Raw genomic sequence first — 25,112 nt, forward strand, 5'->3', positions numbered from 1 at the left:
GGCCCACCTGAAGACCGAATAACAACACCCCTCCCCCTCGTTCTCTCTAAATCAACTCCTCCACTGAACAAAAGATAGAGTCCCGTCTTGTTACTTTGTATTTGATATGTAGCACCTGAAACACTCGAGGCTAGTGATACGCCGGTCTTTGTCTCGAAGCACCCCCCGTGTTATTTTCACCCAGATACAGAACAACAGGGAGCTGCTGCTGCAGAGGATTTCTGATGACCTTATATGGCAGTGTGGGGGTGCAACAACACGCTCCAGCTCTCATGGCAGCCGTCCAGAGTTCAGCCCAGCAACCCACAGCCTGAATACGCCACTGTATTAACATTTCCCTCCCTTTTCACGCTCTGTCGGCTGTTTTTCTTCTATTTTAATTATTTTAAAATATACTGCCATTCGAGTAAAATCTCCCCGTGTCGGTCGATGTAAAGACTTCGTGAAATGTCCTCGGAGCGAGGCTCTCTCGCCGAGTGAAAACGAGCCTCTCCCCCATTATGGCGCAGCAACATTTTACAGCACAGTGCTCCTCTTTGTCTGTAAAGAAGCCATTTTGAGACAGGAGAACAGCAGAGAAACCATTGCACAAGTGTAGCCTACATCAGCTAAAAAGGTCTCTTTGGACAAAGGGAAGCAGTGAAATTTACAAGATTTCTCCCAATTCATATTCTTTTGCTCGTTTAAGACTTGGATTACATGTTTTGAATACTAACTGTAAGTTTACATATCAATCATAAAATATGTTACACTTATATTTTTTAACAAGTCAATATAGTTTGCTGATAACGTTTTAACCACAATTATTAAATGTTCATATTGTCTGTCCTATATTTATAACACTTACATGTATACATATAAACTGGTATATTAAGTGAAATAGCTCAAAATTCATTACCTTTTCAAAACAACATTTCCTTGTGGTTTTATGTCATGTAGCTCAGTTAGAAATGTCGAAATAGAAGAGGTTATACTTGACTGCAATCCTGTCTTCAAGGAGAGAGAGGAGATGGTTTGCATATTGCCCACACAGATGATGCTTGAAGATGCATATTCGCTGGCTGAGAGGCAATGCCTACCACTGATCAAAAAGTTTTCAAAAGAGCTCTCTATCTTTCGTGCTAATGGATTCCTTCCTTTTCAGGACACGCTATCCCACCCCTTATTAATGCCATTATTAGAGGATCCGAAGATGGAGCTGAAAACATTCCTCCTGCCCCTGCGTTTAGGCCTGTTAACTGCATTTCACCAAAGTGCTGAGGTAAATATTTTCACCATAAGAGTTTTCCCTCCATCTGTTTCCTCTTAAGTTTGACAATTATTTTTTTTTTAACTTTTTTTTTTTAACGTTGTAGAAACTGTAAAAAGCTACGTGAGTGGGCTTCTTACGACATTTAAATATGCCCTTGAAGCAAGGTCAAGCCGACGATTACACTTTGGACGCATTTGGTTCTTAAATGGCAAATGGACAGCACAAACCTAATCGTGCTTGACGTTGTCTCCACAGTTGCAGGAAGGGTACAACTCACAAGTCACCAGGGTGTTTAGCGTTGCTGTTGTGAGAGGAAAGTGTTTAAAGTCATTAATCAAAGCAAATGAGTTATCAAGCAACAGTCAATATTGCTGGCAGCACAATAAACTATTATGCAAAAGGCCATTAGTTATCCATGGCCTGCTTTCTTTAGTCTGAGGAGCTGTGACACAACCTATATAACCTGTACTGTAGGCTGTATATCTATATGTCAGCATGCCAGTGAACATGTTAAATAAAGTTGTCATTTACAAATGCTAACATTTCTGTGATCAAAATGATGATAGCTCAAAATATACATTGACAAAAAAAAACATTTTAATAGCTAACAGTTATTGCATGCCTCACATTTTTAAATTAACAAAACTGTTTAAATTGTTATAAGAGTTGAACTTACTCATTGCTACCTTTATCCTACAAGGCCATAAATGCAGTGTCAACCATCAGCCAGTACACTGACACTTCAACTGTGTTTTTCCCCTAATATAACATCTTAAAAAGTCATACAGCTGTTTATTTACAACATTTGGTTTCTTTTCACTTAAGAAATATAAATACTATTATATGGGTGTGCCATGACCTAGTTAAGACAAAGATGGATTCCAGGCAGAGGAAAAAAGGCTCAAGATGTCACAGGGTATTACATCCAGTACATTCTCTTCCTTCTTCTCAATCCTTTAAAAGGAGGAATCATAGTTTTATCATAGTCCGTGAGAGATGAGGAAATCAAGTGTAAGATCCCTTTTGGAACAAAGGAAACCCATATAGGCCATTGAGTCCTGTTTCAGGAAAATGGCTGCCGAGAGCGCTCGGCCCCCTCTCTCTGCTCTGTGTTGAAGGACTCCTGAGCCGTGCCTCTAATAGCAGACAGCTTCTCTGCTGCTGCGCTCTGATTGGCCCGCAGAGCTGCCGCTGTTAACCAGCCAATTGCCCGAGCACTGCAAAACACCAGGCAATGTCAAACAAAATCCACTTTGGTCGACAATAAACAGTTCGCAAATATAATTCAAAATGACAAATCCATACAGGGTTAAGTATGTGATCAAAATTAACTTTCTGTTTCCTTGTTTGTAACCTGTGCCTTGCACATGTATGTCGTGAGTGTGAATGGATTGAATGTGTGTAGTTCAGGGTGGCTACACTTAGGCTGATATGGGTACATAAGAACCCTTTAACCTGTCCTGGAACCATTGTCTTTTGTAAGAACTGAGGAAAAAAACAATAAAGAAAATCTGGATAAAAAATATGTAATCAAAATAGCTCCACAGCAGATTAATCCTTGTAAAAGCGACGACTAAAAACAACGGGTTGTCACTATAGTTTATTGGTCCTGATCAGACTTAAACTGTAACAAACCGCCGCATTTCAATGGCTTTAAACGCCAGCCTGGCAGTTAAATTCACCAATTTTCCAACCGAGTTTCGTATTAAAATGCTCACACAGTAGCAGACAACAACAACTGGCTCTACAGCAGCGGAGTCCCCTTTTGTTTGTCTTCGTTGTCACATATGCACCGACATGTTTGAATTTGTCTGTACACAAAAAAGAACCTGCTACCAAATAATTTGTATTTGCCTTTTAGTGGCAGTTAAGAAGATATTGCCCCCTGTGTCTATCTTGTGTTTGCCATTTAAGTAAATGCAACCGACAGATTCCACACAGAAATGATTTAGAGGTTTAACGACAAAGAGCTGTTACTGAGTCAATAATAATATATTATGTGCATACGAACGTTAGTGTAGGGGTCGTTTAAAAATAGTAAAATGTTATACAAGGTTATATCATTTAGTGACCAGTGAAAATGGCAATAAGTTTGAAGCGAAAGTGCGGCTCGCATCGGAGGTGGGCAAGCCTAGCGGTGTATTGTGGGAGAGACAGAAGCTACAGACCAGAGGCACACGATATGTGTTGGCTCTCGCCGAAAAGGAGGCAGTATTCTTCAAGCTAAATCATGTAATGTAAGCGGCGAAAGAAAAGCGATTTCGTCTTTTCATCAATTAAAGAAAAATCACTCGTTCGGACGAACAATGTCCAAGCCAGGGGAGAGAAACAGATTGAACGAAGACCATGGCAGAAAGCAGAGTTCAAGTAAGCTTGTTCTTTTTTTCCTCTTTCTCCAGCCTTCCTAATGCCTGTTTTCCGTAACTGGGATATACGCTAGATCCCGTTTTCGCTCTCACTTGGGTTACCCCAACCACCAAAGTCATGCATCTGTACCGTTTGTGTGTTTTAAAGTGTTGGGGGCTGGTAACGGGACCGTGTTTAGCGTTGCCTCACGGTAGCTCTCCTCTCCTTGTCGCTGCCTGTCGTTTCAGGTTTGGCGAACGGCATGGACAGTCATCCCGTCTGCGGCTCGGCGGAGAAGCGGACCTGGAGAAGTTACAAGTTGATTATCGACCCGGCGCTGAAGAAGGGACCCCGCAAACTGTACCGCTACGATGGACAGCCCGTAAGTGGAGAAAACGGCTACAATAGTAACCGAGTAGCCGACCTCCATGATAGGTTGCAATGTGTCGTGGTCAGCAACGGGCATGTTCCAGAATCTTGAACAGTGTGTCGAAAGTGTTCATTTTTAATGCAACACCGTGGCTGGTTTGTGTAAAACTACTTTGCAACAAGTTCTCGCCGTGTGGAGTTGTGAATGGGATGATAACAGTATTGTGCCTCCCCCCTCCTCTCCTACAGAACCCCGGGATGCCACCGGTGGACATCGTCCGAGACCCGAGGATCGGTCGTCTCTGGACCAAGTACAAAGAAACGGACCTACCGGTGCCGAAATTCAAGGTATCTACCCTGACAGAAAGCATGATGCCAGCGTTTTCCTTGTGGAAAAGAGGGGCTGTCAAAAGTTGCAGACACACCCCCCTCACTCATCTTTGGGATGTCGGATAAATGATTGCATTATTAAAAACAAAATAACACATGCAGCTCTGCATGCACGCCATATTTGCATGTTTATTGCAACTACTCTTGCACTGTTCTTATCTGAACTTTCAGAAAATGACCTCACATGGTGCAACATTAACCCGAAAGCACCTCTAACATTAACTCCTGTCATTCTTCTTCCAGATCGATGAGTGTTACATCGGCCCTGTGCCTCCAAAGGAGGTGACGTTCGCCCGGCTGAACGACAACATTAGGGAAGGATTTCTTAACGACATGTGCAAAAAATTCGGCGAAATCGAGGAGGTGGAGATTTTGTACAATCCGAAGAACAAAAAGCATCTGGGAATTGCCAAAGTTGTTTTTGAGAACGTGAAATCCGCCAAGGTTGCCGTGCAGTCGCTGCACAAGACATCTGTTATGGGAAACTTTATCCACGTGGAGCTGGACCCCAAAGGTAAACACTGGTTCAGTCATCTGAGGTAAAGATGTGTACTGTAACCTACATTTATGTACGATCGTGCCTGTTTACTACTGCAGGAGAGATGCACTTATTCAGTGAAATGTGTCTTTGTTTTGAATTATTAAGAGCACGACAATCACGTGTGTAAATTTACGTGCTGCCTGGTAACGTGGGGTAATTGAATTTCATTGAATGTAAGCTTGCTCCCACAAGCCCAGCACTGAGGGTGCTGCTACTCCCACTGTGCATAATTTCAGACCTGTAAACAAACACAAACCAATCTGTCAGAGTCCTCACCCCCTTTATGTCTACAACGTTGAGACACATTTAAATGAAATCACTGAAATTTGACTTAATATTTCAGTCAGTGGCACTGTTGATTAACATTCAAAAGCTCTGCTATTGCTTCTGACTAATGCAGAACAGCAACTTTAATTCCTCTTAAGACAATTATTTATTATTTGACTGGCAACAGTTTTGCATCTGTGGTCATTTAAATAATGGCTTTTGTTTGTAATTACAATGTGTAGCCTATTTTTTTGTACTGACTGCTGCCATTCTCTTGAATTATCCTCATAAATGTTCATTTTTTATAAATAGACTTCATAAGAATTGTAGTTAACAAGTGTTTGCTTATTGCTACGATATGTAAATAAAAGCCATATTTGGGCCACCGTATTACAGGATCTCCTGTCTCAGATTATCATATGTACTTTAACAATATTTACTGTACAGAGTTTACCTTTTGCAATTCATCCACATGCAGGTGTAAACAATACATTATCTCAGTTAGTAATGCTCCTATTGTAAATATTTGTGAAGTGTGTACTCTGAAAGGAAACTGCATATATGTATTTACAAATGTTTAGCTTTTAATAAAGCCTGCTGGCATTAAGCCTGCTTTATAAACTTGGCCTCAGACCCACTCATGTTCACCGTTCCACAGGTGAGAATCGCCTCAGGTACTTTCAGCTCCTGATGAATGGCAGCTACACTCCCCTGACCCTGCCTGTTGGTGGAGAGGAAGCCAGAGAAGTTTCCCCTCGTAGCCTGGCAGAAGCCTTACTGGTAAAAACTCCTCTAATAATATGCCTTTTTTTCATGGGTTTATTAGAAATTGCTCCCTTAAGAGTTAAGAGTTAGATAATAATATAGTTTGGTAGAGTCTCTGCTGATTTTTTTCTTGGTAATTTCTTAATTGTGGTGTTTTTGTAGAAATAACTAAGCAATCTAAGATTAGATCATAATCTGTAATCCATTTTATCAGGGCAGCAGGTGGTGTGGTGGAGAAGAGCAGGGGAAATGTTATCCAGACCCTGTCCGTGGACTGAAATCACAAAGCCACTGAACTGTGCACTTTGGCCTTGTAGCACTAGATCCCCCAGGCACTGGGCCTAGATACTCTTATCCACTAGTTGCTTTATTTAAAAATAGATCTTTGCAGGTGCACACTGTGAAATGTTGGTCATTGGGACAAAAATCCCCCAATCATTGATAAAGAGTAGCTTCCAAACAACCTTAATGCTAGAAGTTTTAGTGGTGTCAATGTTTGCTGATTAATCTTTTTTGTCTCCTCTAAGGCCTGCGAGCCCATCCGCAGGTTGTCAGAGAGCGGCATGTCAGCTGTTGGAGGAACATTGCCACCCAGCAGCTCCACCACTCCTCTGTCCCTGGAGACGGGCTATTCCAGCCTAAGGCAGGACACACCCCAGTCCCAGGGAACCCCCCATACCCCACGCCAGACCGGTACGCCCTTCTCTCAAGACTCCAACTTCTCCAGTCGGCAGTCAACACCTGCGTACCAGTCCAGCCGGGCCGAGAGCTCCGGAGGTTACAAATCTCGCAGACACGAGAGTAAATTCCAGGATGCATACAACCGCAGACCAGAGAGGCCTCAGTACCGCAGCAACATACCGTACCGAGGCACGTCGTCGGAACAAACTCCCTTCAAGCAGCACCAACTCACCCCACCTGAACCTCCGCCCTCCACCCCCTCATTCACTTATACAGCTCCTCCCCCTGCTACGCCCAACTTCAAATCCGCCTTCTCGCCCTACCAGGCTCCTTTGCCCCCTGCGTTTCCCCCGTCAGAACCAGCTTTCCATCACCCAGCCCAAAGGGAGGGTGAGTACCTCCGACCCCCGCAGCCGCCTGACTTGGCCACTGACTTTTTGCCCGTCAAGGAGAGACCAGAAACTCCTCCGATCCCAGAGCCCCCGCCAGAGCCAGTGCACCACCCGACCACCCCTCCTCCCCAAACACCAGAGCACTGCCCCTCACCTGGCTCCCCAACGCTTGATCCAGAGCGCAATAGCCTGGACTCCCGCATTGAGATGCTCCTCAAGGAGAAAAGGACAAAACTGTTGCCATTCCTTGAGGAGCGAGACTCGGACACTGAGGTGCGAATGGAGGGAAGTCCAATTTCCTCCTCTTCCTCTCAGCTATCCCCTATTCCCCCTTTCACAAGCGGCTCCCAAGGTGGCCAGCAAAACTCCCGTCCCTCGAGCACGGGCTTGGAGGACATCAGTCCGACCCCACTGCCAGACTCGGAAGATGAAGAGCCAATTCCCGGAACTGCCTCCCTGATCAAGAGAATCAGTTCTCCTGTCCAGAAGATGAGCAACAGTGACCTCAAAGATGGACATTTTCGTGGCCACACTCCCACTGATAAAATGGAAACGGTAAGATAATGATGATTTTATTTATATTTTCATGAAACTTTAAAAACTTCAGTAATAAATAGCCTACTCCTGTGTGAATGAAATACTTGACAAATGACAAATAGTAACACGCTTTTTATTTTATGAGAGCTTTTTATTTATTTATTTACTTATTATTATTATTATTATTATTATTATTATTATTATTATTTACTTATTTACTTTTATAAGAGCTTTAGTTAAAAATGAACATTACAGGTTCATAAAGCATCTTTCCAATGACAGAAAAATTGCATTAATGCTGATTGGCTGCTGTTTTTTTTACATTGTGATAGAAAACAATATAGAAAAATATGTGCATTACAATTTTTTATAGCATTTTAACTATATATATCAAATATCCCTATTAAGTAAAATAATAATGTGCATATTTCCATGTAGTGAGTCACTTTCCACAGAAAACAGCACCCCATGGTTGCACATGTAGCACAATGAGCTGATGTTGATAGTCTTGGTTAGCTGATAGCAGCGTGGTACTCGTGTTTACTCACGGCTGTGACAGTTACACTGAGGACACAGGAAGTGAGGTCTAGTTTCAGAGCGAGACGATAGTAGTAAACTTTCCCTTTCCGACCTCGCAGCAATCTGTGTATGAAGACTCCGCATAAAGCTCCAACCGCTGCTGTGTTGTTTATTTTTGTGCTGAGTACAAATTTGATCTTTAAATAGCTAATGAGTAGTCTTTGTGCTTGTAAGAAAGGTGTATTGGTTAGGACAATAGGCTGTGATTATGCATATAACAGATGTCAAATTCCCTGTCAGCACAGGTAAAACAGGTTCATAAGTTATGAATGAAAAGTATTCAACAGCCTACCAAATACCTTCACATTCATGTGAAGTTTATCTCGTTGTTTGAAGTTATAGTAACACCATCTGCCCTGTGAAGTTGTGTTTCTACAATTTGTGCTGTGCTCTGAAAGGAGAAATAAGAGCTGCTCTGCTGTTGGAGAATCGAACACTCTTGTTTCCTCTTTCTAACACTCACCACACACTCACACAGAGGAAAACACAGTTTGGCAGTTAGCCCCATTCAACAACACACTTCCTGGTTTTGCTGAGCCCAACAGTCAGGATTGGCCGCAGCTTCTCGCGTCTCACATTTCAAGTTATCTCAAAGCAAGCAAACAGGTCATTTGGATAACAACGCCACTCCCATGCTGAGTTTACTCTCCTTAGTTTCATTCCTGCCGCAGTTGTAATAGAAATCCTTTCATGATAATAAACGGTAGGGAAGAGGGTTAAATGCTGCGGTTCAATGATTTAAAGGCACATTGTATGCACATAATTCATTCTGGTTTTAGAAATGAATACTTGATGCGTAGAGCAAACAGCTGTTTGGAAACATGCTGACCAAGGTCATGGGTCAGCTGTGTTTGCCTATGCTAGAATGAATACTAATCTTGAACAGAGACCAGCATTTGAAGCATTAAACCTCAGTGCATTTTGTCACCTATCTTACAGTATCTTTGATCAATAACATTTGTCAAACTATAGCCATATTTACTTTCCCTAAAGATATTTCACATCAGATTTTCCTGAGAAATTTCAGGTTTGTTTGTGGTTATAATTTTTAATTTAGACAACTTAATTGCAGGCTGCACGGTGGTGTAGTGGTTAGTAGTGGTTGTAGAGAGTCGCCGGTTCGACTCCGGCCTGCGGCTCTCTGTGTGGAGTTTGCATGTTCTCCTCGTGTCAGCGTGAGTTCTCACCGGGTACTCCGGCTTCCTCCAACAGTCCAAAAACATGCACTCTAAATTGCCCGTAGGTGTGAATGAGAGCGTGATTGTCTGTCTCTATGTGTCAGCCCTGTGATAGTCTGGCGACCTGTCCAGGGTGAACCCCGCCTCTCGCCCAGTGTCAGCTGGGATCGGCTCCAAGGAACCCGAGTGCGGATAAGCGGTTAAGGATAATGAATGAATGAATGAATGAACAACATAATTGCATATCACTATATCTCAATAAATTATTTAATCATGATATGATTCTGTTGAAAGAAATGATCATATTGAATAATGGCCCGGCTCTAACTCAAAGTCTTCATTAGTTTTACATTTGCTCACTTGTGATGGAGATGAAAAATAGCAGATGATTGTACTAGTATAAATTGTGAAAAAAATAGATGTTGACCTTACATGCTCCTGTCCCTCTCCACACAGAGTCATCAGTCGTCAGGAGAAGACATGGAAATCTCCGACGATGAGATGCCCGGGACTCCAATCACCAGTGGAGAATGTGGCAAGGGCATCGTCATAAACTCTGCGGTGTCCCCGATGCAGACCATCGCCATGCCTCCCCCCGGCTTCCCCCCTCTCCCGCACCAGGCCGGCTTCCCCATCTCACATCACCACCTGGCCCACTCTGCCGTCCCTCACCTGGCCGGTCATCCCGGAGTGCCTCACCATATGCTGCAACACATGGGCCCCTCCCCTTATAGCATGATGCCACTGGTGCAAATGGAGCTGATGAACTGCTTGCGGTGGGAACAGTGGAGCACGGTTCCCATGTCCTTCCAGATGCAGCAGCAGATGCTGAGTCGCATGGCTCAGACCAGAGGGCCCTATCAATATCCACATTTTATAGACAGTGGTGTAACTGGGCCATATGGGGGACCCTACCAACCTCTGTCCATGGGTGCTGCTACGCCTTCTAGCGGAGGAGCGGCGGCACCCGGACAACAATGGCAGCATCCCAGTATACCAAAGTTCAACCCTACTGTTCCTCCTCCTGGGTATGAGACTAAAAAGGAGGATCCCCACAAGGCCACTGTGGACGGTGTGCTGCAGGTCATCGTCAAGGAGCTGAAGGCCATCATGAAGAGGGACCTCAACCGCAAGATGGTGGAGGTGGTGGCTTTCAGAGCCTTCGATGAGTGGTGGGAAAAGAAGGAACACTCCGCAAAGGTGAGTTATTAATTTCACTTCCCCCTGATACTACTACAGAGTTAGATACAGAAGCAAAGACAGGTAAAATCCACACATGCACAGTATGTGTACGTGTGTCTGTGTTGTGTAAATGAAACAATTTCAGTGATCAATGAATTGTTTAATTAATTTATCAAGGTGAATTGTCAAATATTCAGCAGTTCCAGATTGTTAAAATGTGAGGCTTTAATGCTTTTCTCTGTTTTATATCTTGTCTATTGAACCTCTTTGGGGTTTGGACTGTTTATAGACAAAACAAGCAAGTTTTAAGACATCTTCTTTACAATTAATTGAAAAATAATCTACCGATTAACTGATCATGACAATATTTTCTTCAGCTGCATTTACATGGAATAATTAATATTGAGTTGCAGACTGAATGTAGTAACAAAATAAGACTCTTAATCTGTGAGCCTTTTTCAGTTTAATAACAGGGTTTAATAGAATAACTACCCAGTATAAAGAATTATGTAATTTTTTCCCCAGACATCTTTGACTCCAGTGAAGGGTGCTGAGGGGAAGGAAGAAGAAAGACCCAAACCCAAAGAGACGATGGGTTCAAGTCTGCTGGAGAACTGGAACAAGGGCGAGGGGCTGGGCTACGAGGGAATGGGCCTGGGAATCGGTTTGCGAGGGGCCATACGCCTGCCCTCCTTCAAGGTAAGCCAAGGAATCTGTCTTTTACGCCGTGTCCTAACAGCAAACAAGCAAAGTGACTCTGTTCAATATGCACATCAGTTATGTCATATAAACAAACTTGTTTTATCAGCTGGAGACGAATGGTAATAGCTTAAAAGATATGAGCAGGGAGGATTCGCTATCTTCCGACATTGAACAGAAAACACACAGTATATTTTGTGATATTTACTGGAAATGACATGCAATATAACAATAAATAACCCCTTTTTAACTTCAACCCCGTCCAACCAAAGTTCGGCTAACAACAGCGTGCAACACAATCAAACTGATTTTTTCGCTGACGATCGTTCTCATCACATTCAGTTAGGACACAGCGTTAGTAAACAGAGGGACCAGTTGTACCGCCTGTTATAGCTGCATATTGTGTTCAGGTGAAAAGGAAGGACCCGCCTGAGGCTGCAACAGCAGGGGACAACAAACGAGCCCGACCCTCCACTCTAGTGGATGACGAGCTGGAGGATGAAGGTAACCTCTCACACATTTACAGTCACACATCTCTCTCTTCTTCCTGTTGTAATACAATTATAAAACAGTATCTAATTTATCCTGTGGTGTTTTTCTGTGGTGTATTTCTGTCAGACCGGGATCGAGACCCAGCTGAGCTCCCGTCGGACGATTCCAAAATGGACGCAGACGCCGCCTCGGCGAAGAGACGGCACTCGCGGCCACTCGAACTGGACAGCGAGGGAGAGGAGGAGGGGGACACGTCAGGAAAGGAAGAGTCATTGTCCGACAGGGAGGAGGAGCCTGATGAAACGGAGCCTGCAGAGCGACTGTCGTCAGGCAAAGTAAGCCTAAAAAATAGTAATTTATTGTGCATCTGTTGGATTGCCTTTCACTTAGCATTTTGTAACCATTTTTATGATCTGTGATCATCTCTTAGGAGAGTGGCGATGAGGAGGGTGATGATGAAGACTCATCCAGCGGGAGTGCTTCCTCAGATTCATCTGATGATGGTACTTTGATCATGAAACAGCAACAATCGGTTGTTTATTTTCTGTGTTTCTTTTAATTTAACCCCTTCTCTGCGTATTTCTTGCAGAAGCTGAAAGTTCATCTTCCTCTAAGGCCAGCTCAGACTCGTCATCAGAAAGCGCAGACTCCTCTGAGTACGAGTTAAGCTCCGAAGAGGAGGAGGATGAGGAGGAGAGAGAGGAGGGTGCAGCACAAGAGGTGGAGGTCGAAGGCAAAGCGACCTCTACATCCTCTTCATCCTCATCATCTTCGTCTTCTGATGAAGAGGAGGTGAAGGCAGAGACCAAGCCACCGAGCCCTCCTGTAGGACCGGTCCCAGAGGATAAGGAGGACAAGAGGAGCAGGGAGGAGCTAAGCAGCAAGCTGAAACGCAGACCTCCTAGTCCTGTGGAGGAGGTGAAGGAGGACCTGAAGCCGCCATCACCCAAAGGCGTCCCAGGTGAGTGTCTGGTGGGTTATTCAGCTTGTGTATTTTGCACTATTGGCGTCAGATGTTAATGAAGTTCTTGTTTTGTTTTGTCTTGCAGTCAAAGTGAAAGACACCAGTGTAGACGGTAACATTCCTGTAGTGAAGTCTGAACCCAAGGAGCATGTAGCAAACCTCCGGCCACCCACTCCCACAGGCGCCCTGCCCGACAGTGACCAGGACACCAAAGCCAAAGGTAAAGCAGAGCCAGAGGAAGTACCCTGCACCCCCGGTCGATTAGCCCCACCCCATGTAGATGCAACACCCGTCCCCAAATCTGTCTCCACATCTTTAATGCACCTCCCTCTCCCTCCTCACCCGGCATTAGAAGGTCGTTCCCTCCTTCATCCACCCCCTGGTCCCCTGCCTGACCTCCCTCAGCGGACCAGGCTCCCCACAGATGAGGATATCCCCCGCACGCCGGGCAGGGACCTCATGGAGCGTGCCCGAAGTCTGGGCAAGTCCCAGAGCACGGACACGGTGCCCAACACACCGGGTAGTGACGCCCCGCTGACAGGCAGCAGCCTGTTGCTCAGCTCCCCTCACATCCCTGGCAGCCCATTTTCTTACCCTTCACAATCCCCTGTGCTTAGCGCTGGAGTCCCCCGCACTCCAGGAAGAGACTTAACCTTCACCCCTGTCTTCCCTGACCCCGCAGCACTGACGCTTAATAGAAAAATATCCTCTGAAAGCCTGGATGATAGACCTGTTTTTAAGGAGCCACCTATCAGCGCTCTGCCGAACCAGGCCCTGTCAGCCGGAGCAGAGAATTCAGCCAGTGTCCCTGAAGATCTGCCCGCTGGTCTCACTGTAGACGTCCCTGTCACCTCAGATACCACCCCGTCAAAGAGGAAACCTGGACGACCTAAAGGCAAAAAGACCCCAGCTGCCTCTGCGGCCGATGACTCTTTGGAGGTGTCATCTGAGTCCACCATTCTGCCTCCCGACACACAGCCCGGCGATCTATCCACGCAAACGATATCTGCCAAGTCCCCCGACCACCAGAACCTGGACTTCCGGGAAGAGAGAGATGTGAAGCCTCAGATGGTCATGCTCGCAGAAGACGGCTTCCAGTCGTATGAAGACGAGGCACCGGTGGCCGTGAAGCCTACGCGGAGGGTGCGGCGAGGCTGGGAGGAGCTGCTGCTGGGCAGCCTGTCCCCTGTCACATCACCTCCCCGGCCGTACTTCAACCGGCGCTCCGAGTTTGAGGAGATGACCATCCTGTATGACATCTGGAATGAAGGCATAGACGACGAGGACATCCGGCTTCTGCAGATCACTTATGACAAGATGCTTCAGCAGGATAACGGCAACGACTGGCTCAACGACACACTCTGGGTCAACCATCCTCATATCCTTTACTGCTTAACACATGCTCATTTACACCAAATGCTATTTATAATATTAATCTTCATGTTTTTGTCATATTATGAAGCTAATCATTTAAAGAGTGTATTATTTTCTTTTTAATAGTAGTTTTGTGCTGTGTGCATCACATAGCAGCCCCCTCTGGTGGTGGAAATAAAGAACTGCTTGGCTGCTAATTAAATCTGACTTGTTTGGCATCTCAGTTGTGGTCCAAAGCCCCTTTTTCCCAGTTTCTTCCTTGACTTCCCTGCACCTACCAACATTCCCAGCGTGAAGAAAAAGAGAAGAGATGACGGCATGAGAGATCACATGACCGGCTGCGCGCGAAGCGAGGGATACTACAAGATCGACAAGAAGGACAAGATCAAGTACCTTCAGAGCACAAAGCTGCAGTCAGAGGAGCCGCCAGTCGACACACAGGTGAGAAAAGACTAGGTTTAAAAAGAAAAACAGAGATGTGATATGTTAACCTGCTGTGGGTGAACACATGTAACTCCCTCCTCTCCCTGCAGGGTATGAGTATTCCTGCACAGGTCCACGCCTCCACCAGAGCTGGCTCGGAGCGACGGTCGGAGCAGCGGCGCTTGATGTCCTCGTTCGCATGTGACAGTGACCTGCTGAAGTTCAACCAGCTGAAGGTAAACACATACAAAATGCACTTTGCTCCAGTTGGAAGTTCAATTCAACCTGAGTTTTATAAAAAAAAAAAAAACAGCAGTAAACAAGAACATTAAACAGACAGACGTCATCATCAAAAGTCACCTGACACTCCCCTCTGCCCTTTCAGTTCCGTAAGAAAAAGATCAGATTCTGCAGGTCGCACATCCACGACTGGGGTCTGTTTGCAATGGAGCCCATCGCTGCAGATGAAATGGTGATCGAGTATGTGGGACAAAACATCAGACAGGTGAGTCAAATGATTGTCTGTTTGAAGTGTTTGAGGGTTATTTTTGTGGGTACATAAACAATTATAACATCTTACAAATGTATTTGCATTCATCGGAAACTCAAAGTTTGAAATAAGACAAAAATAAAGAGAGAACTTCAGAACAACCAGGGCTAGTTGATAATATGAAAAATATTTGATTTGAATAGTTACATTCAAGTTTAATGATGGATTATAGCGGAGATTGCAGGGTTTCCTCTATATATGCCCACCGCTATTTCGGAATAGTGGATTGTTTTATTTTTTTTTAACACACTGCGGTCAGTCAGCCTCCACTAGTTTCCAACAACCACATGTAGCTTTCAAAATAAGAGCACATGGATTAGCAGAGTCCACGACAGAATTTACAGGAAGACTGTCAAAATATGATGCCTTAAATAAAATATAGAAGATCCCTTATTCTCCTTTACAATAATTCATTAAAATATTCAATGATTAAGATGGGATAGATATAGATGGCATTAGAATGTGCGAGAGACCACCAAATTTAGGCTTTTAGGGCAAACATTTTGCATTAAGCATGCCCATGGACCCCCCTACTTTGTACTTTGTCCACCTTGTCTGTGGGAAACACTGGTTCTAAAGCTAGTTTTGCAGTCGAGTGTCATTTTTTATACTTTCTAATTGATGATTGATATTTACACATGCACACCATCCAGGGGACAAATAACCCTTTATCCCTGCTGCTGAAAAAAATCCTACAGGAAACACTGGATTGTTCCTAACAACTGAACTTCCTCTCATTTAAACTGAATTTTAAACCTTAATCGATTAGTTTCAAAGTAAGAGAGAACTGTATAAATTAAGCACAATTTAATCTTAAAGGTTAAAATGGTCCAAAATTATATTGTGTCCATTAAAACAGCCATTTCAAATAGTTATTCACATTTTTCAATAACCAAATCACATTTGAATGCAGCTGGTATGTGTTCAAATGCACACATTCTGCTTGGACTGCAATAGCAGCAGGTAATAAAGCTTGACAACAAAGCACAACGGCACATTAAGCTGTTGATATGATGAGCGGCAGCAAGATACGCTGTTTGTTTAATGAGAAACCTCCACTGACCTGATAGGGTTTAAGTAGAGATCGAGTGGATTTACATGTCACATAAAACCAACAGTTTCATTTTAAAGCTGTCTGACTTCTAATAAGTGACGATCTTCTGTTCGCAGGTGATTGCAGACATGAGGGAGAAGCGCTACGAGGAGGAGGGCATCGGCAGTAGCTACATGTTCCGCGTCGACCATGACACCATCATAGACGCCACCAAGTGTGGCAACTTCGCCCGCTTCATCAACCACAGCTGCAATGTAAGATCCGCATGATGCATCTTATGTAAAAGCTTCAGCAACAGGGAAAACAGAATCACACGCTTATCTAATTGTGTGTTTTCTTTCAGCCCAACTGTTATGCGAAGGTCATCACAGTGGAATCTCAGAAGAAGATCGTGATCTACTCCAGACAGCCCATCAACGTCAACGAGGAGATCACCTACGACTACAAGTTCCCCATCGAGGATGTGAAGATCCCCTGTTTGTGTGGGGCAGAGAACTGTAGGGGAACGCTGAATTAACATCCACGTGAGGTAATTAGTCTCCATGGTGTTAAAGTGCTTTTCCTTAAGTTTCATCCAAGTTTCACAGACACGCACACGTGAGACTCTGGGCGAGGACGAACCGAAGAGGGAAGGTTTTAGTTTGGAGCGAGGAGAAGGAACCCTGCAGCCCTCTTCACATATTTAACTCTAGATTGTTTACGATTTATGGTGCTCTTGAAATGAAAAACGCATAGTTTTTTATGTCTGCCAGTGACCCAGAATTTACTTAAACACTTGACTTGCTGTTGCAGCATTTCCTCCTCTTTAACGTCGGACAGTATTTCAAGCATGGCTCCTCCCACATCCAGTCCTGGTTTTTTACAGTTTTTTCCCTCTCATTTGTTTCATAAGCTTTACGTACACCACACGTGGTACAAAAAAAAACCCAACACATGTTCAGCTGCTTAATAAGACTGAGACGCACAAGCCCGGCCAGGAAAATAAAAGTCCTCTCTGTGGAAGAAGACGTGGTCGGGCCCCTGAGCAGATGGGATGATGGCGGAGTGTCGCGGCCCGCTACTGGACTGCAACCCTGCTTTTTCGCGCCTACCTCCTCTGCACCAGTTTTTCTTGGACATAAATCAAACTGATAAAAAAGAAATTCAAGCAAAACAAATGGTTAATTCCTGCCACAAAATCTGGAATATTTGGATATCACGCCTGCTCTCACCAGCCAATGACGGATCATGCTGCTTCCTATTAGTTTATGCAAAAAAAAAGAAAAAAGTTAAAGATGACGTGCAAAATTTGTATTTATGATATTCCAGTGTTTTCCAGTTTTGTTAAGGTAGTTCTCCTCTTGCTTGTTTCTTTAAAGACACTATATTTGTGTGTGAATGTGTGAGAGAATTTATCATTCACATTAGTGTGTGAATGTGAGTGCACTGCCCCCTGTAGGCCGCAGCCGAGAAGGCCGCCCAATCATGCAGAGCAAGAAAATGAAAAATGTAACCGACTCCTGTCGACACCCACCGGGCAGCATTTGAAAATACTTGTCAAACTGAGTTTTCAGATTATGAAGAAATAGTTATTTCTTATTTTAAGTGCCATATGAATGTGTAACTGTCTTTGTTTAACCTGAGCAGGCTGCCGACGGACATTAATGTCTGTTTTTTCTCAGCTGGAGCTGTGTTAACATGCATGTGCAAAGAATCGCTGCCTATTTTTTCACCGCTGTGGGTGTTTGATGATGATGTTTCTTCATCTGTACCTGGGATGACCGTCTTGTGTTTGTGTCCTCTTTGACTAAAACACTCATTACTCAACCAGTGTTCAATGTTTCCTGCGAAACAGAAGTGTTTCTACGACTGCGCGGTTGTTCTTTCTTTATAACCGCATTAAGATAAAAAGAATATTTGTGAATGCACTCGAGGCTTGCACTTCTGCTCTACGCCCCCTCTTAGCCAATCATTTCCCCCCCTTCAAGACCAAGTCAGTCATTGCTTTTCATTCATTTGGATTATGGAGATTTCCTTTTTTTTCCCACCAGTGATGTTTATATTGTAAATGATTACTTGTATAGAAGATCTAAAGCTTTTTTATCTTCACAGGGGTAACACTTTTAAGATGCATCTTTCTCTCTCTTTTTTTTTTTAAACAAAAGACTGAGTATTTAAAATATTTTCAGGGATCTGTAAAAGGAAATCTGAGGGTTTAAAAGGTTGTTTATTTAAAGAAAAAGGTCCACTGTGTACAGGAAAAGTCTCCACCTCCCTTTTTGAAAGATTGTTTCTTGTAGAAACGTCTTCATTTTCTGCCCATTTGCTTTGTAATCCTAAAATGTGTAAATACTGTAACTGTGAATACTATATAAATATATATATATTTTTGTTCCCCAGGATTTGCTACGCGATCACAGCTCAGAGATCTATGTAACATATGAGGCGAGCGATGAGCTGGTAGCAGGAAATTCAGCTTGTGTCAAGCTTTGTTTTTTTTTTTATTTTCTGTTGTAAATTCTATGAAAAGTTGTTTGCGGTGTGGAGAAAAAAAACAAAAAGGTGCAGAATCGGCATGGGAAGAGGATTGAAGCATCAGCCTGTTTCTCATGTCTATTTATTACACAACAAATGTATGAAAAAGGAAAAATGGAAATAAAGCAATTTTGCATACATCCATAAACTGTTTTTTTTATTGGGCATGAAGCTCGCGATATCGGAGATGAAATAAAGTTAAATGCTAACGTGGACCATATACACTTACTTTTTCCACCAGCACTATTAATGATAAAGGATATGTTCAATAAAGACATTAAATGTTCTTATTGTGTGGTATTAGATTAAGCAGATTATGTTTTTTGATACTTGGGACTTCAAATCAAAACACTTTATGACAAAAAAATGCAGAAAATGAAATACTTTCAAAGGGTTCACATGCTTTTTCTTGCCAATGTACATTGATGGATCATCTGAAATAAATGCTCAGTCCTACTGATGCTGACTTTTCATGAATGGAAACAGGCAGCAGCTGACCAAACAATGAGTCTGTGTCCAGCTGGTTTAATCGAGGAGCTCCTCATGTGACTCACTGTCCTCCAACAAACAAACAAACAAATACACACATATAAACAAAGCCAGTATGTTTCACACCACCACCAACTCCAAACAAAATGACCGGGTAAGCAGAAAATATCTGATTAAAAAAAATAATAATAATAAATAAAATATATATATATGACTCTTCATGTTTTAGTTTTCCACTTCAAAAAAGTTGCTCTGATGTCCTTAAAGGACCAACTTTAACCAGCTTTAGTCTAGATCATTACTCCCAAATTTTCATTAATTTTAACCCTTTAAATGACAGTTTCTTTATGCAATAATACTATTATACTAATTATAAAACAATACCAATGTCGTTATTAAAAAAACACTTTATATAAAATACGCTCGCCCATAGAGTTGGAATGAAATTGTTTTTTTTTTACCTCTTTCCATGAAATGATCGTGACAGATAAAGTGTATATCTAATCAAAACTTCATTAATCAATTTCTTCCAAACATCACCATGAAAATGAAACCACAATTAAAAGAGGACTGTGTCTGAAAACAAAATGAATCCAACTTTATGGCCAACTGTGTGTAAAATAATTATTTTCTGAAATCTATTTGCTTGGGGATGCTGTACATCCTTGCCAAAAAGTATACCGTACACATTTACAACCAAAGTTATCAATCTACAATCTACAATGTCATTTAGCAGACGCTTTTATCCAAAGCGGCTTACATTTGAGAGAACATACAGCACAAGCAAGGATGAAGTCGAGAAACAACACAAGAATAAGCAAAAATAAGTGGCATGGACTAAGTTGAGTCCTGTTAGGACATAAGTTATTTTAGAACATAAGTGTTTTTAGGACGCAAGTGCTTTTCATTTGTGAGTGTAGATGGTGTAATTTTTATTTTATGCTGTTTTGTTCTGTGTGCCGGTGTTCAGTAAAGTGCTGGATCTTCAGCCTCTTTTTGGAAATTGAGAGGGACTCATTAGATCAGATGCTCGTTCAATCAAAACATTTAAAAGCCAGAAATGTCCTGAGTGATGCACAAGTCAAAGTCAAGTCTTAGGCCAACCACAAGGGTTGGATTGATTCTCAGAGGTGAGTTAATATCCCTATATATTGCATTTGTTTGCAAAAGTCAAGCATGTTAGCATGCTAACATGCTAATGTTAGCATTTAGCTCAAGTGCAGCAGTTAGCATGACATGAAAAAATAATTATGAGAAATAATGAGAAACTTTCTCAAAATAATGGCATAATATCTCAACAAATAATTATGACAAAATGAGTTATAAAAAATTAGTTCACTATTTGGAAGTGAATTATGAGATATTAAATCATTATTTTTGAGAAAGTTTGTCATTATAATAACTTTGGCATACACTGGATTCTTTTTGAAGAAATGGGCTTCCACAGTGTCCTCTAAGTCTTGTCACTTTGACTAAATGTATTTTTTTCTTTCATTGTTATCACTTTTATTGTAGATAATATTTGTGGAATTAAAATGTCTGACCCAAAGTCAAATAAAAAGGAGCATATCTATATGTTAGGACTGTACTTTTTCAATAACAAGCTTTGATTGCAAAATACCCACAATCATAAATGAACACATGGACGCAAAACACATTTAAATGCTTTACTCACATTATATTAAACTGTTAGTAACAAGTAATTAAAACAACAACAACATTTGTCTGCACTAATGGAGTTAATCCTGCAGAGACAGCAGGGCACAATCATGAAACATTTAGTGACGTTCAACATTCTACAGTACTTTTCTTCACAGTGTGTTTTATATTATCCTTTGCTGGATCTTAACTTAATCTAAATGGGGTAAAAACATGAATCCATTTTTGCTTGGTGTTTCAGTGTTTCATTATTTGGACTTAACGTGGCGTTAAAGTCCAGAGATGAAGCTTCCCAGAAGAATGATTTGAATCAGCGACACAGCCGACCCGAGGGCACGACTGGCCATCCCTGTGAGGAGTTTGGCATCTTTGGACATGGAGACGATGCGGCTGAAGGTGGGGTGGATGTGTCTGAAGTTGTTCTGCAGAGGTGTCACCTGCTCTGCATCCTCCTCTGTGAAGAAGATCTGTGAGGTAAACTGAGCCAGCTGATGAGAAAATACAGAAATCATGATTATTTACAGCACTCAGGAAAACATTTCAACACTTTTCTTTCAGAGAACATCTTTAAAGACCTACCTGGGACCAGGAGATATAGATGGGGACTTCATACAGAGTCCAGACAACAGCTTGAGAACATGGAGGGGTGGTGAGGCTGCCGTAATAACGGTAATACTGACTCATGTTGTGCCTTGGCAGTAGGTTCATCAGCGGGAATGGCTTGATTTTAGTAGTCTGGCCTTGGGAGAGGAAACACAGCCGTTATGAGTTACAAATAACACAAAAAAAACACAGGCTGGTGTGAATTGAAAGCGTAGAATTGAGTGTAACCTTTGAAAGCAACAGAGGACAGCTTTTGTGACATGAGTCCAAAGTGCACATTATCAGCGTAGTCAACCTGCAAAGAAATCAGCAAAAATCAGCATTTTTAAGCTACAAATGCTTCTTTATATACAGTACCAGTCACAAGTTAGGACACACATTCTCATTCACAGTTTTTTCTTTATTTTTATTGTATTTTCTACATTGTAGATTATTTTTCAAGACATCAAAACTATGAAAGAATACACATTGAATTATGTAGTAAAATATACATGTTTTCTTTCCAGTGGTGAAAGAAGTATTCAGGTTACATTACATTTGGTTACATTCTACCACTGGTTCTTTCATAGTTTTGATGTTTTCAGTGTTAATCTACAATGTTTAAAATAATAAAAATAATTAAAAAAAATGTTTAAAATGTTTTTAAACTGACGTCAATGAAGAATCCAAGAACGGCAAGTCCTGTTGGGTCCTCCAGAGCTTCTGTCAGGTTCAGATGGATGGCTTTCATGTTGACTATGTGCATCTAGAAGTAAATAAAAACAAGCACAGACATTAAGGGAAGGCTGCACTGCACCCGCCTGCTGCAACAGTTGGTTGGTGACAGTGTAGAGCTCGTCTACTGACCGTACTGTATCTCCGTCGGGTATCTGCGGCTGTCCACGGTGTGCTCTGATCCGTTAGTGGCTGGGCCTCCCCAGTGGAAGTGCAGCTGGATGGTGTGGTACACATCTGGAAGACCTCCGCCGCTCACTGACATGCCACTGCCAACGTGAAGCGCGACTGACAGCAAGCAGAATTGTGTCATTACTCTTCACCAACGCAAATGGACTAGAGATCATTATACAGGTACATCTCAAAAAATGAGAATATCATGAAAAAGTTCAATATTTTTTGTTATTAATTTCAGGAAGTTAAATGATACATTATATCGATTCATTACGCATAGAGGGAAATATTTCAAGCCTGTTTTTCTTGTAATTTTGATTATTCTCGCTTAGAGATAATGAAAACCCAAAACTCAGTGTCTCAGAAAATTAGAATATTGTGGAAAAAGTTCAATATTGTAGTCCACAGTCAGTCATATTCTAATTTTCTAAGACACTGAGTTTTGTATTTTCATTCTGTAAGCCATAATCATCAAAATTACAAGAAATACAGGCTTGAAATATTTCACTCTATGTGTAATACATCTATATAATATACGAGTTTCACTTTCTGAAATAACTGACTAACTTTTAAAAAATGACCTTCAGGGCTAATCTTATTTTTCTTTTACTGGCAGAAATAGGCTTCCATAGACATTGTATGTGTGGTGTATTCACCAGAGTGTCCATCATTTTTAAGCATCAAGTGGCCCGTTTGGATCTCATCGAAGCCCTGTAGATGTAAAGATCCCAGAGACTCGTCTCTGGTCACCTGGTGGTCGACATTGATGGGAGAATGATGCTCTTCAAGTAAAGGGTGACAAGATGGGAACATGTCCCCCCATGCATAAGGATCTGAAAGAACCACATAAAAATCAAATTAGTCTATAAATATTTATTCTTTATCTTAAAACAGTAGATAACAAACCAATTCCACCACATGCAGTTCCAGAGCTTCCCATTGTTAAGAAATTGTACAGCAGATATTCAGTATTTTAGTCTTTAGTTTTCTCGCCTACAGTTTCAAAGGTGAAAGAAGGTCTGCAGGATGACTGCATGGTGTGCTTATAAGCTCCTGAACAACTGCTAACTGAACATTGTGGTGAGATAGTTTTGTCAAAGAAAGAAGAAAAAATGTTGTCCTACTCAATTTCCAAGTTTTGCATGTAAACGATATATATATATATATATATATATATATCCGAAGACAATGTTGCGTGTATGAATAATTTCTTCCACCCCTATTCAGCAGGGGGTTGCAAGAAGACACTGCTTCATTTTAAAGGGTCACCAGCCAAGAGCAGCTACACAGTGTAAAAACGATGATAGAAACAGAACTTGAATTGTATAAAATCATGGTCGATTTCAGTTTGTCGTCTCCCATTTTATTAAATTGTTCTCCAACAAATGGTTGCATAGTGTTAACATCTTATGAGAACTGCTCTCATTTTAATCATATTCTTTAAGATAAACTATTTCATTACTTACCACAATGCAGCTCATCGTAACAGTAGTCCTCTAGAATATAAAAATAGAAAAATGTTGGCAAGAAAGTTTTTCTTCATTTACTCTGCTTGAATTTAGAAATTAAATATTATATTGTGTGAAGCAGGATCCTCACCTGAATAAACATATGAAATAAGAATGATGAGGAGAGCCGCTGTCCGAATCATCGTAAGGAGGGATGCTACAAGATCGACAAAAAGGACAAGATCAAGTACCTTCAGAGCACAAAGCGGCAGTCAGAGGAAGAACAGACGAAGTTAAAATAGAAAAACAGTGATGTGATATGTTAACCTGCTGTGGGTGAACACATGTAACTCCCTCCTCTCCCTGCAGGGTATAAGTATTCCTGCACAGGACCACGCCTCCACCAGAGCTGGCTCGGAGCGACGGTCGGAGCAGCGGCACTTGCTGTCCTCGTTCGCATGTGACAGTGACCTGCTGACGTTCAACCAGCTGAAGGTAAACATATACAAAATGAACTTTGCTCCAGTTGGAAGTTCAATTCAACCTGAATATAAAAAAAAAAAAAAAAAGTAGACAAGAACATTAAACAGACAGACGTCATCATCAAAAGTCACCTGACACTCCCCTCTGCCCTTTCAGTTCCGTAAGAAAAAGATCAGATTCTGCAGGACGCACATCCACGACTGGGGTCTGTCCAGCTCGAGAAGTCAGCAGACTTACTGCTTCTTCTCTCCTCCTTTGCTCTTCACTCCCTCTCCACCTACTCACAAAGCTGGCAACCACCTTGATCTCATCTTCACCAGGAGTTGCTCTACCACCAATCTCTCTGTAACCCCACTTCATGTCTCTGATCACTACTTCATCAATTTCTCCCTCCCACTCTGCCGGTCGGACTGTCTGCCCTCACCGACAGATACTGTACTGGTCCGCTGCAACATTCGCTCTCTCTCTCCTCCTGCTCTGGCCTCAACCGTTCTCTCTTCCCTCCCTTCATCGGACTCATTCTCACTTCTGCAGCCCAACTCTGCAACTTACACTCTCCTTGCCACCCTCTCCTCCTCTCTTGACTCACTCTGTCCTCTCACTCCTCGGAAAGTACGCAAGTCCTCCCCTGCCCCTTGGCTGTCGGACTCTGTGCGTGCCACCAGAGCTCCCCTACGGGCATCAGAACGGAAGTGGCAGAAATCTAAACACCCTGAAGACCTACGCAACTACCCATCTCTTCTTGCTGCCTTCTCATCGTTGATCTCAGCTGAAAAAAGCTCTTTCTATCAGACCAAGATCCAATCCTCATTCTCCAACCCGAAGAAGCTCTACTCCATCTTTACAAACCTCCTGGTCCCTCCAACCCCCCCTCCTACCGACCCACTTCGTCAACTACTTCCTGAAAAAGATTGAGGACATACGCTCTTCATTTACCCATCCAGTCTTACAATCTGCCTCTCCTCCTTCCTCGTCATCGTCTCCCACCCTCTC

General features: G+C 42.5%; 2 protein-coding genes and 1 long non-coding RNA gene across 5 annotated transcripts; 1 reads left to right on the plus strand and 2 right to left on the minus strand.

Moving 5' to 3' along the window:
• The first annotated feature begins 590 nt into the window (after window positions 1-590).
• Window positions 591-19,009, plus strand: setd1ba (SET domain containing 1B, histone lysine methyltransferase a). 3 transcript variants are annotated; one of them, XM_059358722.1, is made up of 19 exons: window positions 591-717; window positions 1,145-1,261; window positions 3,847-3,980; window positions 4,217-4,315; window positions 4,601-4,871; window positions 5,824-5,945; window positions 6,458-7,558; window positions 9,754-10,497; window positions 11,005-11,178; window positions 11,589-11,682; window positions 11,797-12,005; window positions 12,101-12,173; window positions 12,260-12,631; window positions 12,720-14,011; window positions 14,282-14,449; window positions 14,542-14,667; window positions 14,817-14,936; window positions 16,152-16,289; window positions 16,379-19,009. In XM_059358722.1, exons 3-19 carry the CDS (start codon window positions 3,861-3,863, stop codon window positions 16,550-16,552), a joined length of 5,397 nt encoding a protein of 1,798 aa, XP_059214705.1. In that variant the 5' UTR covers window positions 591-717; window positions 1,145-1,261; window positions 3,847-3,860; the 3' UTR covers window positions 16,553-19,009. The 3 variants fall into 3 exon arrangements, with proteins under 3 accessions (XP_059214705.1, XP_059214704.1, XP_059214703.1); XM_059358721.1 differs by lacking the exons at window positions 591-717; window positions 1,145-1,261 and adding an exon at window positions 3,434-3,619 and having other exon boundaries at window positions 16,379-16,564; window positions 18,415-19,009; XM_059358720.1 differs by lacking the exons at window positions 591-717; window positions 1,145-1,261 and adding an exon at window positions 3,434-3,619.
• LOC131992997 (uncharacterized) lies at window positions 717-3,232 on the minus strand. The gene is made up of 2 exons (XR_009396258.1): window positions 2,971-3,232; window positions 717-2,469 (listed from the first exon to the last, which is right to left on the minus strand). It is a non-coding gene; the product is annotated as an uncharacterized LOC131992997 (long non-coding RNA).
• A 1,682-nt stretch (window positions 19,010-20,691) lies between the features above and the next one.
• On the minus strand, window positions 20,692-23,016 carry LOC131992698 (carbonic anhydrase 4-like). The gene is made up of 6 exons (XM_059358365.1): window positions 22,845-23,016; window positions 22,147-22,302; window positions 21,953-22,035; window positions 21,529-21,595; window positions 21,277-21,437; window positions 20,692-21,185 (listed from the first exon to the last, which is right to left on the minus strand). The coding sequence occupies exons 1-6, from the start codon at window positions 22,999-23,001 to the stop codon at window positions 20,967-20,969; spliced, it is 843 nt and encodes a 280-aa protein (XP_059214348.1). The 5' UTR covers window positions 23,002-23,016; the 3' UTR covers window positions 20,692-20,966.
• Window positions 23,017-25,112: the final 2,096 nt, after the last annotated feature.

This window comes from Centropristis striata, chromosome 19 (genome assembly GCF_030273125.1).
Source record: "Centropristis striata isolate RG_2023a ecotype Rhode Island chromosome 19, C.striata_1.0, whole genome shotgun sequence".
In the NCBI taxonomy this organism is placed as follows: domain Eukaryota; kingdom Metazoa; phylum Chordata; class Actinopteri; order Perciformes; family Serranidae; genus Centropristis; species Centropristis striata.

Excerpts from the sequence above, each read along its gene's own strand:
- setd1ba (XM_059358720.1), top strand. The coding sequence starts at position 3,559 with ATGTCCAAGCCAGGGGAGAGAAACAGATTGAACGAAGACCATGGCAGA. Across the intron at positions 11,683-11,796 it reads TGACGAGCTGGAGGATGAAG|ACCGGGATCGAGACCCAGCT; the intron begins GTAACCTCTCAC and ends TATTTCTGTCAG. Across the intron at positions 14,450-14,541 it reads AGCCGCCAGTCGACACACAG|GGTATGAGTATTCCTGCACA; the intron begins GTGAGAAAAGAC and ends CTCTCCCTGCAG.
- LOC131992698 (XM_059358365.1), bottom strand. The coding sequence starts at position 23,001 with ATGTTCCCATCTTGTCACCCTTTACTTGAAGAGCATCATTCTCCCATC. Across the intron at positions 21,596-21,952 it reads TTCTTGGATTCTTCATTGAC|GTTGACTACGCTGATAATGT; the intron begins GTCAGTTTAAAA and ends ATTTCTTTGCAG. Across the intron at positions 21,438-21,528 it reads GTCCTCTGTTGCTTTCAAAG|GCCAGACTACTAAAATCAAG; the intron begins GTTACACTCAAT and ends TCCTCTCCCAAG.